Genomic DNA, 17113 nt, shown 5'->3' with positions numbered 1-17113 from the left:
ATAATGTTTATCTTGATCTGGGAGGTGGTTTCATGAGTATATACATATGCAAAATTTCATAGAGGCATATATGTGTTTTGTGCACTCTACTATAGTCTGTTATATCTCAATTTTTAAAAATTTTAAAAAGAAATAAGAAAAAGCAATGGGAAACCATTAGAAGTGTTAAAGAAGGTGAACGACATGATCCAATTTATGGTTTAAAAATAGGTTTTGTGTGAGAACAGACTAGAAGAGGGCAGGAGCAGAAGCCAGAAGAACAGTTAAGAGGCTATTGCATGGGCCAGGCAAGGAGTTGTTGACCTTAAAAATAAAAGCCAGCCATTTTATTAGCAAAAAGTGGGTTTACTCAGGAATAGCAAAGAATTACAATTCAGGACATGCTATCTATGGTTAACGGCAGGTAAGTCTGGAGAACAAAGAAGAGGAGCGTTCTTTCATAGAGGCGAAGGAAGAGTTGGGAGGGGCTGTTGTAACAAAGAGTTCCTTGGAGGAAGCTGGGAGTTCTAAGTGTAATGGCTTTTCACGGGCTGAGCTGTGACAGTCCCTCATTGGCTGAGCTGTTGCCAGGCAAGGAGAAGATCTTCTTTCCTCCTGCTGGGGTGGCAAAGCGGGCTTCTTCCTATTGCGTCTGCAATTGACGTCTGGTGGTAGGGCTTGCGAGCTCTCCCTTCTGGCCTGACTCCCCTTGAAATAAGTTTCTGTTTACTAATTTTCACAGAGTGATGGTTACCTAGACTGGAACCACGACGGTGGCAATGGAGAGAAGACGCATTGCAGAGAGGTGTGGGAGCAGGTTCTGCAGGACATGGGGAGCGAGAGGAAAGTGTCAGGAATATCTTTTTGGGGTTCCACCATAGGAGATGAAAGCGGAACAGCAGAGGAAGGCCAGGGGAAAAAGTGAGGACTAACACTTGGGGTGGGAGTAGAGACTGTGAAAAAGAGCGATGGGAGAAGGCTGAAGATTTCCTGAAGCGGGAGGCGAGGTCTGGCGGGAACAGTTGAGGCAGGGCCTGCGAAAGCGCCTGGAGAGCGCACGTCGGGATGGGTAGGAGCGTTGGGATTAAGGTGCTCAGAGGAAAGGCGGCAGCTTGGCCTCGCGAGTGGGAAGGTGACTCCAGGGACGCGAGAGGTCGCTAAGGAATGCTCTTGGAGATGGGGGCAGACCCGTAGGAGCAGTGGCGCCGGGATCAGACCGGCAGGACTAGGATGCCAGTAGGCCCCGCCCAGGGGGCCTGGAAATACTGGACAAAGGAGTGCGGGGAGTGGGGGTCCGCTCCTGGCGCGGAACCAATTGTGACGACTGCGAGGTTTCTGGCCGGCGCTACAAAGGTGACACACGGGGGAGGCGGCGTGCGTCGGCGTGACGCGGCCGCGCGAGACCGGCAGGGCCCAGGCGGCGACGGCGACGGCGGCGGCGGCAGCGAGAGGCGCGGTGGCGACCAGGGGCCGGCCAGCCTGACCACCATGAGCACCAAGCAGATCACTTGCAGGTCAGCGCGCCGGGCCCGAGGGCCCCAGGGCTGCCGCCCGGGAGGGCGGGGCGGGGCGGGTTCGCGGGCGGCGTCCGAAGGCGGCGCTGGCGCTGCGGCCCGAGCCCGGACCGGCCGGCGCGAGCGCAGAGCGTGTGGCCGCTGGGCTGGAGGGACGGGCGCTCCGGGGCCGGGCCGGGGGGGGCCCCGCGGGGCGGGCTCCGCGGACTCAGTGTGGCAGGAACAGGAGGCCTGGAGTCGAGTCGGGGGGCGCTGAGAGAGCGGTGACCGGGGGTCGGGCTCCGCGGCAGCGGCCGTGAGCCGGCGCCGAGGGCCTCTGGGAATCTGGGCCCCCAGGCCGCCTTCGCCTCCGGGATCTGAAGAAGTCCGGTGCGACCTCAGCTTGCAGAGGGGTCGCAAGTGAGAACTGTCGTGCGGAAAATGGAAACGGCAGGTAGCGGTCACCGCAAGTTTGTTGATTGCCCCACGTTTCCAAGACTGTTACAGTCATTGTCACTAGATTCCCCAGGAACACTGCTAGGCAGGTATTATTTCCCTTTTACAGTGCAGGAAACTCAGACTGAAAGAAACCGAGTGCTGCTCTTCAGTCTCAATGAGAGGCCCGTTTACGTGGAGAAATCCAACGGTAATGGATGGATCTAGGCGGGTGCTGGTGGAAAATTCAAAACCGCATGGCTGCACTGTGACTGCTCATGTCAAGTAGAAAAAGCTTGCTTATGTAACACCCCAGTTCCTTGGTACCTTGAGGCCTGCCGGCAGTGGGATCCTGCTCTTCCTGAACTGATAACTTGGATATTACGAATTTTATTTTAATCATTGGTTTCAGTTAAATCTGTGAGGGAAACATGGCTAAAAAAAAGCCCAATTGTATGGTTTGGTTATGTAATAAACGGTTTATTTAAGTATCATCTATGTTTTTACTTCTCTTCATCAGTATGAACAGTTGAGAAGTGACTGTGTAAAAAGTTTTCTGTTGGTGTTGGTCTGTATTAACTGTTCAGCGAGTTTATCCAAGGCCCCGGTGGCTAATATTAAGCACTTGTCAGAAATTTGCACTTAGGTCTGTAGAAAAGAATTTTCCCAGGTTGTTTGTACTAGAACATCTTTTGTGAAGACCTGTGTATGTGTGTGTTTTTATTTGGATAAAGTTTCTCCTGTTGCAGCAATACTCTCAGTCCTTGTGGACGGCATAGCAAATTCCGGCTATTGCTTCTAAGATGTGTCCACAAAGCAGTGCACGTTTCCATAGTGCTTGATAATTGAATCTCAACTGTGTGTGGTGTCTAATTTCACAGATAAGGAAAGCTTATGCTCAGAAAGACTTGAGAGTTGCCCCTAACTTCACATCTCACTACAGAAACGAAAACTTAAATCAGGATCGTCTTGCTTTTTCCTTCTGTGCTGAGAGTTGGCCTGACCTGAACGCTTTAATTCTGTGTCCCGAACAGATGTGTCCTGCAGGATGTGCAGTTGCGTGTAAACTCTGAGTGGGCTGGAATGCTGGGAAGGGATAAGTTCTAAGTACTAACCGGTGTTTGTTGGGGGGCTTACAATGTGCCAGGCGCTCTTTGAGGTGCTCTATCAGCCATTTCAGCCATATCGCGTGTCATCCAGCAACTGGATTCCACAGATGGTGAAACTAAGGCTAGGCATTGAAGTGGCTTGGCCAGGGCTGTTCAGCTTCCAAGCGGCAGAGGTGTGGCATCAGAATCCATGCTCTTGGAGACTGTATAGCTCCCAAATAAGTTTGGGAAATGCTAAAGTTTCTTTACTGCAGGAGTTTTCAAAGCTTTTGATATGCTCATATGAAAGGTAAATTCATCCAAAAACATGCAGAAAGTAAAAGAGGTTTACTTGCAAAAGGATATGAAAGAGTCGGACCTCACGGGACTGTGTCGCCAAATAAAAAACACATTTAAATGAAAAAACCTGCAATACTACCAGGAGTACCAAGTGTGTTCACGGTGGAAAAGCTTTTTTCACTGTATTATCTTATTCACTGAAGTCTTATCTCCAGACATTGGTAACTTACAGGAAGTGTTCAAGGTATGATTTGTTTTGGGGACCAGACCTAAACAGGGTGCTCAGCTGTTTTTGGTTTATTTCAGGGAGCAAAGTGTTTTTTGGTTTGTTTTCCTGACTGTGGAATGTGATATATGTGCTTATTCTGAGCGGCAGCAGGACAAAGTGTTAGTTTTGCTTCCATTCTAATCTTCGATACTTCCCTCTAAGAGATGAATGTAAAATGCTAGGATTCTCAGACCTAACGACGAAAACACTCTGTATGTTATTGCCTGGAATGGCAAGAATAGCTGCTCACACAGTTGTGCTACCACTCAGCTCTGCTGGTTGCTTGACAAGCCTCTCTGTCCAGCATCTCAATCCGGGCATCATTTTTTGCTGATTCTTTTTCCAAACCGTCTTCCAATCTGTTTTCAAAGTCCTGGTGCAGGCCTTATTATAGCTCGGTAGCCAGTTTCTTTGTTCGCCTCCTGAGGTGATAGAGGTCCCTTTGTTTCATAATCACTAGTAGAAAACCCAGAATTCCGATTTCCTGAGAGTCAAGCCTAGAGCTTTTGATTCTTTGAAAGTCACAAAATATGGGGGATCTTGTCAGCCAGTAAGTGGTAGGAAGAACTTGAGCTCCAAAGTTGGGCGGTTTGGATTCTGACACTGGTACCACCTGTGCCACAGTGTCCTCACCTGTAAAATGGAGCTGGTGTGCCTAACACAGCAGGGTTGGTTAAGAGATTAGATAATAATAACAACAAACTACCTTAGAGCATTTATGATGTATTAAGCCAAGCACTTACAGTTAAACCTCTCAGTACTGTGTCACAGCAGTCTATGAAGTAGAATTATTATAATCATATTACAGTTAGGCAAACTGAGGTTTGGCATTTAAATAATTTGCTCAAGGCCACATAGCAAGCTGCCTGACTTCAGATTCTTCATTTAACCACTACACTGTACTGTATTTCATTCCCACCTTTAATAAGTTTAATTCAACCCTACCTGCCATTCCCAGCGTTAGCTCCCTTCCCACCCCCCCCCCTTTTTTTTTTTTTTTGGAGGAAGATTAGCCCTGAGCTAACTGCTGCCAATTCTCCTCTTTCTGCTGAGGAAGCCTGGCCCTGAGCTAACATCCATGCCCATCTTCCTCTACTTTATATATGGGATGCCTACCACAGCATGGCATGCCAAGTGGTGCCATGTCCACACCCAGGATCCAAACCGGTGAACCCCGGGCCACCGAAACAGAACGTGCGCACTCAACCGCTGTGCCACCGGGCTGGCCCCTCCCTTCCCTCTTGATGGATCTGTTGTCACAAGCAGTACAGCCATAAAATTTAAGCCTGTGAAAATATGCAGGAATATGTGAAGGAAGGTGACACTGAGAATGCAGATTACCCATATACTGGGAAATGATTGGCAAAAGCATTTTGCTAGAGGCAGGCACCATTGACAGGCCTACAGCAAACCAGATTGATTCCCTTTCACTCAGCCCTTGGCCTTGCCTAGAGCTGCTGGTGATTCTGTGGCTAGTAGTAAACCTGATATCCTTTGCAACAAACAATAGCCATACTGTCTGAAACAGTCTTTTGGGGTCACCCAGGATAACAGACCCTTTTGGAGTGTCCCCCAGAAAGAATTACCCTATTCTGAGTCTCTAGCTAGGAACTTGCTACCTGCACCCCACCCCCCACCCCAATTTATACCTCAGTCTTCTCTCTAGGAAGATGGAAGGGATGGTTTGGCCATGAGGAAGGGTGCGCAGTTGGTGATCCATTATAAGATACAACATGAAAGAGCCCTGGATTAAGTTTAGTATAACATAAATGGGGAGGGATGGCTATAAGCGGATGACAAGGATGCCCCAAAGGACAAGCAGGAGGCGCTCAAGCTAGTTTTGTGTTTGTCACTGGAGATTGGAAATGGTGACATATGCTACAAAAATAGGACTGGGTTGGCTTCCGCTCTTATATAACATTTGTTTCATTTGCCTTTCTTAAAGGCAGTGATGGTGGTCTAGAAGTTATTTTGAACCTGGTTAAATCTCAGCTCAGTCACTGACAGGAGTGAAATGGCTTGCATGAAGTCAGCAGCTTATAAGTGGCAAAACTAACTAGAAGACCCAGTTGGTGGTTAAATATGTATATATTTAAATATATATAAATATATATATATTTTATGGGAAAGATAATTAGCGAGTGCAGTTTCCAAGGCAAGTTTTCTGAATAGGACTTAATGGGAATTGTGGTAGGATTATGAAAGGCGTCCTTGTAGGACCACTGTTAAAAATCTCTGCTTTTGCTTGCCTGGTTAACAAGCGGTATCTGGTAGAGGACCTCTGGGAGTCTTCTACTCTGATTCTTTCAGGAAATCTTCTTGTCTACTTTTTCCAAAAGAAACTGTTAATGAAGTTTTTGTTGGATTTCATTTTTGTGGAACTCTTTATACAGCCATTTGAATCTGTTCTCTTCCAGAATTTATGAGTTTATTAATCCTGATGCCTCTTTGTCGTTCAGACTTGGCTCTTGGCACTGATTTTTTTTTTCACTTTATACCTTCAAACGTCGAAGATTACCATATGTGAGGATGAATGAAATAACATTGCAGTCTTGAGTAGCTTTTCTCAAAAAGAGTTAAACTACAGTCATGCATCACTCAGCCACAGGGATACGTTTTGAGAAATGCGTCATTAGGCGATTTCGTCATTGCATGAACATCGTAGAATGTACTTAGACAAACCTAGATGGTATAGCCTACTACACACCTAGGCTATATGGTACAAATCTTATGGGACTACTGTCATATATGTGGTCCATCATTGACCAAAATGTCGTTATGTGGCACATGGCTGTATTTAGAAGTGTAATATAGTTTTGTGTCCAGTAACCCCAAGACCACCCCTGTATTCAGAGATTGGCTAGAAGAACCCACCGGACTCAGCATATAGTTGTATTCAAGATTTATTACAGGGATGTGGGAAGGAGTCACAGCTAGATTATAAGGGAAAAGACACAGGTGGCATCTGGAGGAACCCACGTGTAGGCTTCCCACCTTCACTCCCTCCTGTAAAGGGTCACACAGCACATTCTTCCCCCAGCAACAAAAATGCAGCAACAAGTGCCCAGGGAAACCCATTAGAGATTAAGTGCCTAGGCTGGTGACCCTCTGCCTAGCATGTACCGAAATTCCAGACTCCCAGAAGAAAAGCAGATGTTCAGCATAAACCACATTGTTTGTACAGACAATTTAGACACAATAAGCCACTCTTATCACTTAGGGAAATTTTATATCAGTGTAGGGAACTGTTTACCAGCCAAGTCCCAGTTGCTTGCAGGGGCCAGCCTTATAAGCAGGCTTTTCTAAGGATAGCAGGCTCAAACCTGGTATATTAACTCTTTTCTGCACACTTTCAACATCGGTATTGTGAATAACAAGATCCCTGTAGTATAGCCCTTTTTTTTTAAGTTTCTAACAAGAATACCCTTAGTCTGTCAGGTTCTGTACCTTTTTTCTTCCTTTCTTTCTAAGTAAACCTATAACAGCCTTATAGCAAGTTACCGTACAGTCTCTGATCTAGTGGAAGACCCCCACGGGGTGTTGCCTGGGAAAAGCCTACCTGACCACCTAGAAAAGACCTTAGAGGACAGCACCTCAGTATAGTCCCTTAAGTCGCAGGGTCCAGTTCTCATGTTTGTGGGCTCAGAAGTTTGATTGTGTTGGTGTACTTAGAGGTGGCTCATGCTAGCCAAACTCAGGAGATGCTGACATATAAACGAGAATACTGTCACGCGCCACATAATAGCATTTTGATCAACAACAGACCATGTATACGATGGTGGTCCCATAAGATTAGTTCTGTATAGCAGTAGGTGTGCAGGAGGCTGTACCATCTAGGTTTGTGTAAGTGCACTCCATGATGTTCACAATGACAAAATCGCCTGACAACACGTTTCTCAGAACGTATCCCTGTTGTTAAGCGACGCATGACTATACTCTTATCATTTTCCTGGGAGAAAAGAAACTGTCAGGTGGGCCTGGTCAGCACTTCCTCTGCTTTGGGGAAGATGAACAGGCCAAGAAAGTTAGAATTATACTTGGTGAGCAGGGAGGGAGGTAAGGTCTTCAGATCTTGTGGCTTCCAGCTGGGGCAGCCTCCCAGGCCCATCATAAGGGTCAGCGTGTAGCATGAATGTCACGTGAGTTCTCTGGTACCCTTTCTCTGAGAAGAATATTCTGGGCCTCCTGACATTCCTGACCTTCCTTAGAGACCATTCCCCTCCCTCTGTTGTCAAGCCTTTTTCCATTTCCAGGCAGAGCCATATAATTGGTTAGGGTTAGGCTTTCTGTGTTCAATCACATCTAGTGATGTTCCAGTTGTGCCTTCTAAAGTCCTTCCCAGGCATTCTTCATTAGAGACCAGATGTTCCCAATGACATGTTCAAGAGCACTAGCTCTCTTGGGTCAGGGGCCCCAGATTGGGAAGTACCATACTATGTGCCTGCTACCAGTGGGTCTGTGGGGTTGCAGGAAGAGCCCACTCTGGGCTGGAGGGGTGAGAAGGTTTCTTGGGCCAAGCCAAGACTCATGCTGGTCCATGAAGGAAAGTGGGTTATAACAATTCAGTGAGTGAAAAATGGGGCACAGTATTTTAGACAAGGGCCACAGTATGGACAAAGGCAGAGTGACAGGGACTAGCTTATTTCACTTAGCATAATGTCCTCAAATTTCATCCATGTTGTCACATGTGTCAGAATTTGTCTTCTTTTTTAAAGCTGAATAATATTCTATTGTGTGTATATACCATATTTTGTCTATCCATTCATCCACTGATGGACACTTGGGTTCTTTCCACCTTTTGGCTATTGTGCTGCTGTGAACATGGGTGTACAAATACTTGAGTCTTTGCTTTCAGTTTTTTTGTGTGTATATACCCAAAAGTGAAATTGCTGGATCATCTGGTAATTCCATTTTTAATTTTTTTTTTTTTTAGAGATTGGCACCTGGGCTAACATCTGTTGCCAATTTTTTTTTTTTAATTTATTTTTCTTCTTCTCTCCAAAGCCCCCCAGTACACAGTTGTATATTCTAGTTGTAGGTCCTTCTGGCTGTGCTGTGTGGGACGCCGCCTCAGCATGGCCTGATGAGTGGTGCTAGATCCACGTCCAGGATCCCAACTGGCAAAACCCTGGGCCGCTGAAGTGGAGTATGCAAACTTAATCACTTGGCCACGGGGCCGGCCCCTCCATTTTAAATTTTTTGAGGAAGCGCTTTACTGTTTTACATAGTAGCTGCACCATTTTACTGTATGTGCTGTTTTATGATTTTTTTTTTAAATATTTTTTTATTTTTCCTTTTTCTCCCAAAGCCCCCCGGTACATAGTTGTGTATTTTTAGTTGTGGGTCCTTCTAGTTGTGGCATGTGGGATGCCGCCTCAGCATGGCTTGATGAGCGGTGCCATGTCCGCGTCCAGGATTCAAACCATCAAAACCCTGGGCCGCCGAAGCAGAGCGTGCGCACTTAACCACTCAGCCATGGGGCTGGCCCCATTTAATCTGCTTTTTTCAGTTAATAATCTTCAACTTTCTATGTCAATAAATTTTCATTTATCTAATACCTAGTCTGTACTCAGATTTCCGCATTTGTCCCCAAAATGTCTTTTACATCTCATATGTCCAACCCAGAGTATAATCCAGGACTGAATCTTGCCTCTGGTTATTATGTACCTTATGTTCTGTCAGCTAACCTAGTGTAGCGCCCTCCTTCTCTTGTTCTTTTTTTTAACAGCTTTATTGAAGTATAATTTACCTAACATAAAATTCACCTGTTTCAATTGTACAATTCAAAGATTTTTAGTAAATTTACAGAGGTGTACAACCATCACCACAATTAAATTTTATAACATGTTCATCATCCCAGAAAAATCCCTTGTGCCCATTTGTAGACACTCCCTGTTACCCCCTCTCCCATCCCTAGGCAACCACGTATCTACTTTCTGTCCCTTTGGATTTGCCTTTTTTTTTGACATTACATATAAGTGGAATCATGCAATATGTGGTCCTTTGTGTCTGGCTCATTTCACTTACCATAATGTGTTTGAAGTTCATCCATGTTGTAGCGTGTATCATTACTTCATTCCTTTTTATTGCCAAATAATATCCCATTTTATGGATATATTACATTTTATTTATCCATTCACCAGTTGATGGAATTGTAAAAGTTTCATTTTTTGGCTGTTGTGAATAATGATGCTATGAACATTCATGTATAAGTGTTTGTGTGAATGTATGTTTTCATTTCTCTTGGGTAGACACCTAGGAGTGGAATTGTTGAGTCATATGGTAAATTTATATTTACATTTTTAAGAAACCACCAAACTTAGCCCTCCCCCTCCCCCCGCTTTTTTTCATGACGCTTACTTGTTGAAGAAACCTGGCCGACACACTGCTGCTGCTCTTGTGTTTCTCTGATTACTTCCTCATGATGTCTTTAGCTTGTTCTCAGTCTCCTGTGTTTCCTATGAACTGGGAGTTAGATTTGGAGTTTTATTGGATTCAAGTTAAATGTTTTTGGCTAGAACACATTACAAGTTATGTTGTATACTTCATTCATATTGGATCACAGCAGCAGACACATAATGTTTGAGTTTCATTTTTTTCCACGTAGATACTGGGTCCGGCATCATTTGTTGAAAAGACTCTTCTTTCCCCCATTGAATTACCTTGACACCTTTATCAAAAGTCTCTTGATGATGTATGTGTGATCCTATTCACAGGCTCTGTAAAGAGCCTCCCTCAGCCTCCTTGAACTCCAGTCTCTGACTCTTCAACTCAGCGGGACTGCTGTGCTCTGCTTGGGGTTCCCCTCCCTGCACCGGGTCTAGAACATACCTCCAGGCAGAAAGCCAGGCTGAACATGGGGCTCACCTCCCTGTTTCCCTTCTCTCAAGGACCACTCTTGTTTTGTCCATGTCTGAGAGCAGTTGTTTTATGTATTTTGTTCTGTCTTCTAGTGTTTTTACAGTGGGAAGGCAAGTTCCATACTCCTTCATGTGGAAAAAGCAAAAAATCTGTTCTCTTTCTTTCTTTCTTTGTCTCTGTACTTCAGTTTGGATAGTTTCTATTGCTATGTCTTCAAGTTTTCTGGGATTTTCTTTTGTAGTGTCTAATGTGCTGTTAAGCTTGTTCAGTGTAATTTTCATTTCAGATGTTATAGTTTTCATTTCTAGAATTCCATTTGGTTCTTTTTTGTATCTTCCATTTCTCTCCATATTATATTCATGCTTTCCTTTAATTCCTTCAGCATATCAAGCATAGTTATAATAGCTATTTTTTAAGTCCTGTCTGCTGAATCCATTATGTGTCATTCCTGTTATTGACTAATTTTTCTCCTGGTTATGGGTCACATTTTTCTGCTTTTTGGTATATCTAGTAATTTTTGATTGGATGGCAAACATTGTGTATTTCTGAGCATTTGGATTTTATTGTCTTCCTTCAAAGAGTGTTAAAGTTTGTTTTGGCTGACAATAAGTTATTTGCTATCAGCTTGATCCTTTCGAAGCTTGTTTTTCAAAAAGCTTTATTAGGACGGGTCTAAAATACTCTTCACTCTAGGACTCATTTACTCTTAGTACCAAGGCATGTCCCTCTGGGATCTCTGTGGTTTGCTCTGAGTATTCAACCAGGTCTCTCCACTCTGGCTGGGCAGAATTAGAATGCCTCCTAATTGTTCCTTCAGGGCCAGAACTGGACCTCTCAGTGGAACATTCTTACACATATCTTTTGGTGTTATCCTATCTTATTTGATCCTCACCACAGCTCAGTAAAGTAGGTAGGCAGTGTAATTTTCATTTTATAGATAAAGGTAGTGAGGCCAGGCAGGTTGGTTTTGCAACTTGCCTGTAGGTGGCAGGGCTGGATCTTGAGCCCAGGTCTCTCCAACTCCATTAAAATCATGTCCTTTAAGCTCCATGAGAACAGAGAGAACAGTTTTTCAGAGTATTTTCTCAGTTATGAGGCTCACATTTTACATATGGAACATACCTCACATTAAAAGGATGTATCTTAAAATAGAAATGTATAGGATAATTTTCTAGAAAACTGTTGTTGAATTAGATGTGGTGCCTCTAAAATCACTATGTATTAAAATCAAAGAAATATGTATATCTCCAGTGCCTAATAGAGCCTTGATACATAGTATATGCATAATAAATATTCGTATGCTAGGTTCAAGAATATGGCGACTTTATTTTAAAAACTGTGCTTCTAAAAGTTTTATGCCTCTGCTTGTCTCTTCAGGTATTTTATGCATGGCGTGTGTCGGGAAGGAAACCAATGCCTGTTCTCACATGACTTGGCCAACAGCAAGCCATCCACCATCTGCAAATACTATCAGAAGGGCTATTGCGCCTATGGAACTCGATGCAGGCAAGAGCCCCGCGTTCCCAACAGTTACACTTAGTTACACTGTCAGGGATTCGCATCCGTCATTTGGAGCATGGGTCTTGAGGGGAGAATTGTAATTTAACAGTAACATGACAACATTACAAAAAGTATGGCAGATAACTCTGAAACCTCAATTTCAGTACCTAAAAATAATTTTAATTTTTCAAAAACACTTTTCAGGCCTATTCTATGAGTCTGTAGTTATAAAACTGCACTCACAGTGTATGTAAGATTTTATATCTTGCTTTTTCCCCCTTAACGTGTCATAAGCTTTTTCCTATGCTGCTGCTTTATCTCCTAAGTGTAATTTTACCAAGTTTCATAGCGTTAATGTACCATCATTTTTTAACTGTCCCTCTATTAGATATTTAAGTGGCTTCCAGTTTTTTGCTATGAGTACCCTTGCAGTGAACATTTATGAGCATATAGAGTCTTCCTTTTTTCCACTGACATCCATAGGCAAGTTTTGTAACTTCTAGCCAGGGAAACATTCCAAAAACCTATTCCCATGTTTTTGTAGTGAAGAGCTGATCTGTCTTCCTGGGCCACAAATCTCCTCAGTCCTTCCTCAGTGCCATCTGGGGATGATGGAAGTTGGCCCACCCTCCCTCCCTCCTTCCATCGGGTGCCCCAGAAATACAGTCCAGAGAGGCCAGTCTCCAGCTGTTACATTGGCCATTATTAACATTTTGGGGACTCTTCCCCAAGAGAACACTGGATGGTTGTCAGGAGATGTCATTTCAACATCTGTCTGGAACTTTCACGCTGTCTTTGTGTGGTCTGGAGCAGTATGTCTGTCCCACTCAAGTCCCACAAGGACACTTAAGTGTAGGTGATAGACAGCAATGTACCACTCACTCTGAATTGCCAGGCAGCTCTTACTAATTGATAAGCCTTTTTTTAATTAAAATATGGGAAAATATCGTCTCATTTTCTACTTCCACAAATGGAGCAGGAGAGATGTTCCACGTCTGGGGCGTGCGGGAGGCATGTGTGTAGAGTGTCTGTAATGCGTCTGCTGTGTGTTTTGTTTAGATATGATCACACGAGGCCCTCTGCCGCAGCTGGGGGTGCTGCGGGCACCATGCCCCACAGTGTGCCATCCCTGGCTTTCCACAGTCCTCACCCTCCTTCCGACCTCACTGCATCTATTGTGAAAACTAACTTGCACGAGCCTGGGAAACGTGAAAAGAGAACACTGGTACTTAGAGACCAAAGTGAGTAAGCATAATCCTTTCGTTGCTTTTTTGAAAAGCAGTCTTGCTTTTCCTGATGCTCCTTTCTGACCCTCTCTTGTCAGGAGGGCTCCTAACCTGATACTCTTCCAAGCTGTCCAAATGTAAAGACACCAGAACTGTCCTGAGCACAGGCTTTGTTTAGCTGCAGAGCGTTCAGATGCTGCATCCGGCCTTGTGCCCAGGGTGGGCAGAGCCCCACGTTTGGTCCGGCAAAACATAAAGAGTGACCTTTCTGTCAACGTGTAACTGCTGTCGGCAGAGAGTAGTCGCCCAATTCTGAGAAGCACCAGGCTACTCATTTCAAAGCTACATATTTTGATAAAGAGCATGTTTCACTGCTTGACTTCTAGGTCAGTTCATAGTGTTAGTTCTCAGGCCGAGCCAGTGTTTGGTATTTTAGGGTGTGCCTTTGGAAATGCAATAGCAACTTGGGGTTTGGGGAGTGGTCTGTCCCCTGGTACAGGCTTTGGGGAAGAAGAAGGCTACAAATCATAAAACTTGTTTTCGTTGGCTAGTCCTTACCAGGTGAAGGGATTTCTAGTTATTGGAATTGTCAGCATGAGACAGGCAGATTCCATTCTAAGCGAACAAGTAGTCAGTGCAGTCAAATAGTCCCCTCTGAGAGGTTCAGAAGTGCGCGTGCCGGGCAGGGTCAGCTGCCATGGCGAGAGGGTGGCTGTAGGGCAGTTGAGCACTGGCCCCAGGGCCCAAAGGCTGGCTCTGCATTTTCCTTCTAGCTCACTTAAGGTGATTGCTGACTTTACTGGCCTAAAGGCAACCACCAGATTCGATTGACCTCATTCTAAATTCCTTTTGACTTACATTTTGTTTTCTTTTTCATTTTTATTTTTTTTTAGTGTTAACTGGTCTGTATGTTGACATTTCCATACTTGCCATTTTTAAACAGCAACTTTAGTGTTCTTTTGTATAAATATATCATGGTCTGTTTTGCTATTTCCCTATGTTGCCATTTATGTTTTTTGGGTTTTTATTATGATAGTCAGTAATGTCCCTCTGAACATTTTATGCTATTCTGTCTTTTTTTCCCCTCGGCCTGTTTTTTTCTATGTTCCCAAGAGTGAAGTTCTTGAGGTCAGTGTTGCTTACTTTATTAGGTTTTGACTAACTGCTTATGAGAAAGGTTGGGCCAGTTTCCATTTGTGTGTGTGCTGTGTGTTTTGTCTTAAGATCTCTCTGGCATGGCTGAAGAAAAGACTTGCCCCAGTGTGGTGAGTAATCCAGGAGGCTGCAGTGACCCCCAGAATGGCCCAGAGATGAAGCCGCATTCCTACCTAGATGCAATTCGGAGTGGCCTTGATGACTTAGAAGCCAGCAGCTCCTACAGCACTGAGCAGCAGCTGTGCCCCTATGCGGCTGCCGGGGAGTGCCGATTTGGGGATGCTTGTGTCTACCTGCATGGGGAAGTGTGTGAAATTTGTAGGTTACAAGTCCTGCACCCCTTCGACCCAGAGCAAAGGAAAGCTCATGAGAAGGTAAAGTCGCAAGCCTTAACGTGAACTCGTGTTAAGATATTTGCAATGCACTAAGTGCAAAATTGTTGGTATTTCTGCAAGCACCTTTCTGCCAATAACACCTGCATTATGTACCTGGCATATTTATGCCCTATTTTCAAGTCCTTCGTCCTGTTGTCATTTTGCCAATTTTTAACTATTTAGAATAAAGAAAAAGGAGGCACTGGAAACATAAAGCAATGCAAAGTTCAGAGAACAAATCTAGCTCGGGAGCATGGTGCTTGTGTGTGTGTGTGTTATCTGTCTCTTTCTCACACGTTCACACACGCGTCCTCCCTCCCTAGGTTTGCGTATCATTGTGGTTGGGATCCAGCCAGACTGAGTTCTGGAGAATTTGAGGAGCCCAGATCATAGTCTCTGAGCAGCCAAGTTGGCCGGGACCGTTCAAGTTCGTAGGTCCCAGTGTTTGTGGAGGCACTGCCTCACGCTAGGCTCTGTGCTTGGTGCAGGGTTCTGAAGACAGGTAAGAGAGAGAGGGCGGAGCGCACACTGCAGTGTTAGAGCTGTGAGGAGGAGGCAGTTGTGCTGTGGAGGCTGAGTCTGCCACTCTCCATTGTCCTCCCAGGGGCTGTTCAGGGGAGCACAAAATTGGAGCTTTCCTCTTTACCCTGGTATGGAGAGGTCTTTGTGCTGTGCGTTTTGGTTTATCTCATGTCTGTCACCATGAGCTCTCAGGGGCAGAGCCAAGGTCTTCATATCCTTTACACTAACTTGAACGCCTGATATACGGTGCTGCACGTGGGAGGTGTTCAGCACCTGCTTCCTGGGTGAATGCATTCATTACATAACTTGTTCTCTTGGGGAGAAGGGCTGCTGCTTCCCTCTGACTCTGGACTGCCAGCCTGATGTTTCAGGTTCAGGGTTATTCAGTATTTCTGATACTGGTGTGGTTTAGAGGGGGGAAAGGCGGTGGCCAGTGGAGCCAGGAGACCAGGGTCCCAGTCCTTGTGAACTCCCTGACTCCACAGTGGTCTCTAACCTTTTTGGACTTCTGTGGTCTTGGCTCTAAATTGGAGGTGACTATATTGTACTAGGAAAGCAAGGGGCTGGGCTGGTGATGGTTTGAAGTCCTTTCTGTGATCTGAGAGAGCTTGTGTCCTGAGTCCAGGGGCTGCTGGGCCCTGCCTGAAACAGCCGTGGTCCATATTCCTTCTTGATCTTGGTTGTGGCAGTGTGGCTGGCAGCTGCTCCTGTGCTCTCGCCCCTCCCCAGTGGCTCAGAACCTAAGAAGGTTTCCCTCCTCCCTCTCTGTGCTTCAGATCTGCATGTCAACATTTGAACACGAGATGGAAAAGGCCTTTGCCTTCCAGGCGAGTCAGGACAAAGTGTGCAGTATCTGTATGGAAGTGATCCTCGAGAAGGCATCTGCTTCTGAGAGGAGATTTGGGATTCTCTCCAACTGCAATCACACGTACTGCTTGTCCTGCATCCGACAGTGGAGGTGTGCCAAGCAGTTTGAGAACCCAATCATTAAGTAAGTACGGCGAGGAGTCTTGGCTGTGGGAGCTGGGGAGAAAGTTTGATTTGGGGCCTTCTCCCATCCACTCTGAAGTCTTCCCCTGTCCTCCAGAGGCGTTTCGGTGCAAAGATAAGTGGTGCGTTCTGGCTCCTGGCTGCAGGAACTTGGGCACATCACGCAGCTGTCCTGGGCTCAAGTGCCTTTTCATTTAAAGGTTTGGGTAACAGTTCTGGCCAAGCTTTCAGGGTGTTGGGAGACACTCAGCAGGGAGCATCTGTGTGAGATGGTGTTAATGAAACTGGCCTATTTGACTCCAGCACGAGTAGTTAGTTACTAGTGGTCTGCCCTTAGGCCTAGTGCCTGTTGACCTTTTTAAGCTTCATTTTTTTTTCCATCTGTAAAGTAGAATTATTTGAAGATTAAATGGAATAATGCATGTAACTCATTTCATATAATGTCTGATACGTGGAGTGTGTTCCATGAGCCAACACAGGATTCTTTTTTTCCCCAGCTTTATTGAGATATAATTGACATGTAACAATACAGGATTCTTAAATTCTACAGTTGGACAGGGGAAGAGCTAACTCATATTGAGAAGTTACTGCATGCTATGTACTTTAAGAAACTCTACACACACTTTAACTCAAAATTCTCTCAGAGACCCTATGGTCATCATTCTCGTTTTACAGATAAAGAAACTGAGGTACGGTGAGGTCAGTAACTTGCCTAAAGTCACACATTTGTGTGGTAAAATAACTTTATTGAGATAAAAATGTATAATTCGGTGTTTTTCAGTTGTGCAACCATAACTACAAGCTAATTTTAGAACATTTTTATCATCCCAAAAAGAAAGTTCCATTTGCAGTCACTGCCTGTTCTTCCCTCCTTCCAGCTCCTGGCAACCACTAGTGTACTCTGTGTCTCCACAGACTTGCC

The 17113-nt window shown here is 45.0% G+C and overlaps 1 protein-coding gene and 1 long non-coding RNA gene across 2 annotated transcripts in view; both read left to right on the top strand.

The window, feature by feature from the left end:
- Positions 1–695: 695 nt before the first annotated feature.
- The window catches only part of MKRN2 (makorin ring finger protein 2), a 27932-nt gene continuing 11514 nt past the window's right edge, over positions 696–17113 (top strand). Inside the window, exons 1-5 of the mRNA XM_070574726.1 lie at positions 696–1493; positions 11802–11930; positions 12984–13165; positions 14375–14679; positions 15978–16192. Coding sequence (XP_070430827.1) covers positions 1210–1493; positions 11802–11930; positions 12984–13165; positions 14375–14679; positions 15978–16192 — 1115 coding nt within the window. The 5' untranslated portion in view covers positions 696–1209. The remainder of the gene's footprint in view (positions 1494–11801; positions 11931–12983; positions 13166–14374; positions 14680–15977; positions 16193–17113) is intronic.
- Positions 1671–2401, top strand: LOC139075915 (uncharacterized). Its single transcript, XR_011526865.1, has 2 exons — positions 1671–1926; positions 2038–2401. It is a non-coding gene; the product is annotated as an uncharacterized lncRNA (long non-coding RNA).

This window comes from Equus przewalskii, chromosome 15 (assembly GCF_037783145.1).
Source record: "Equus przewalskii isolate Varuska chromosome 15, EquPr2, whole genome shotgun sequence".
NCBI lineage: Eukaryota > Metazoa > Chordata > Mammalia > Perissodactyla > Equidae > Equus > Equus przewalskii.
Note: the sequence above shows the minus strand (reverse complement) of the source record. Positions and strands in the feature narration are given on the sequence as shown.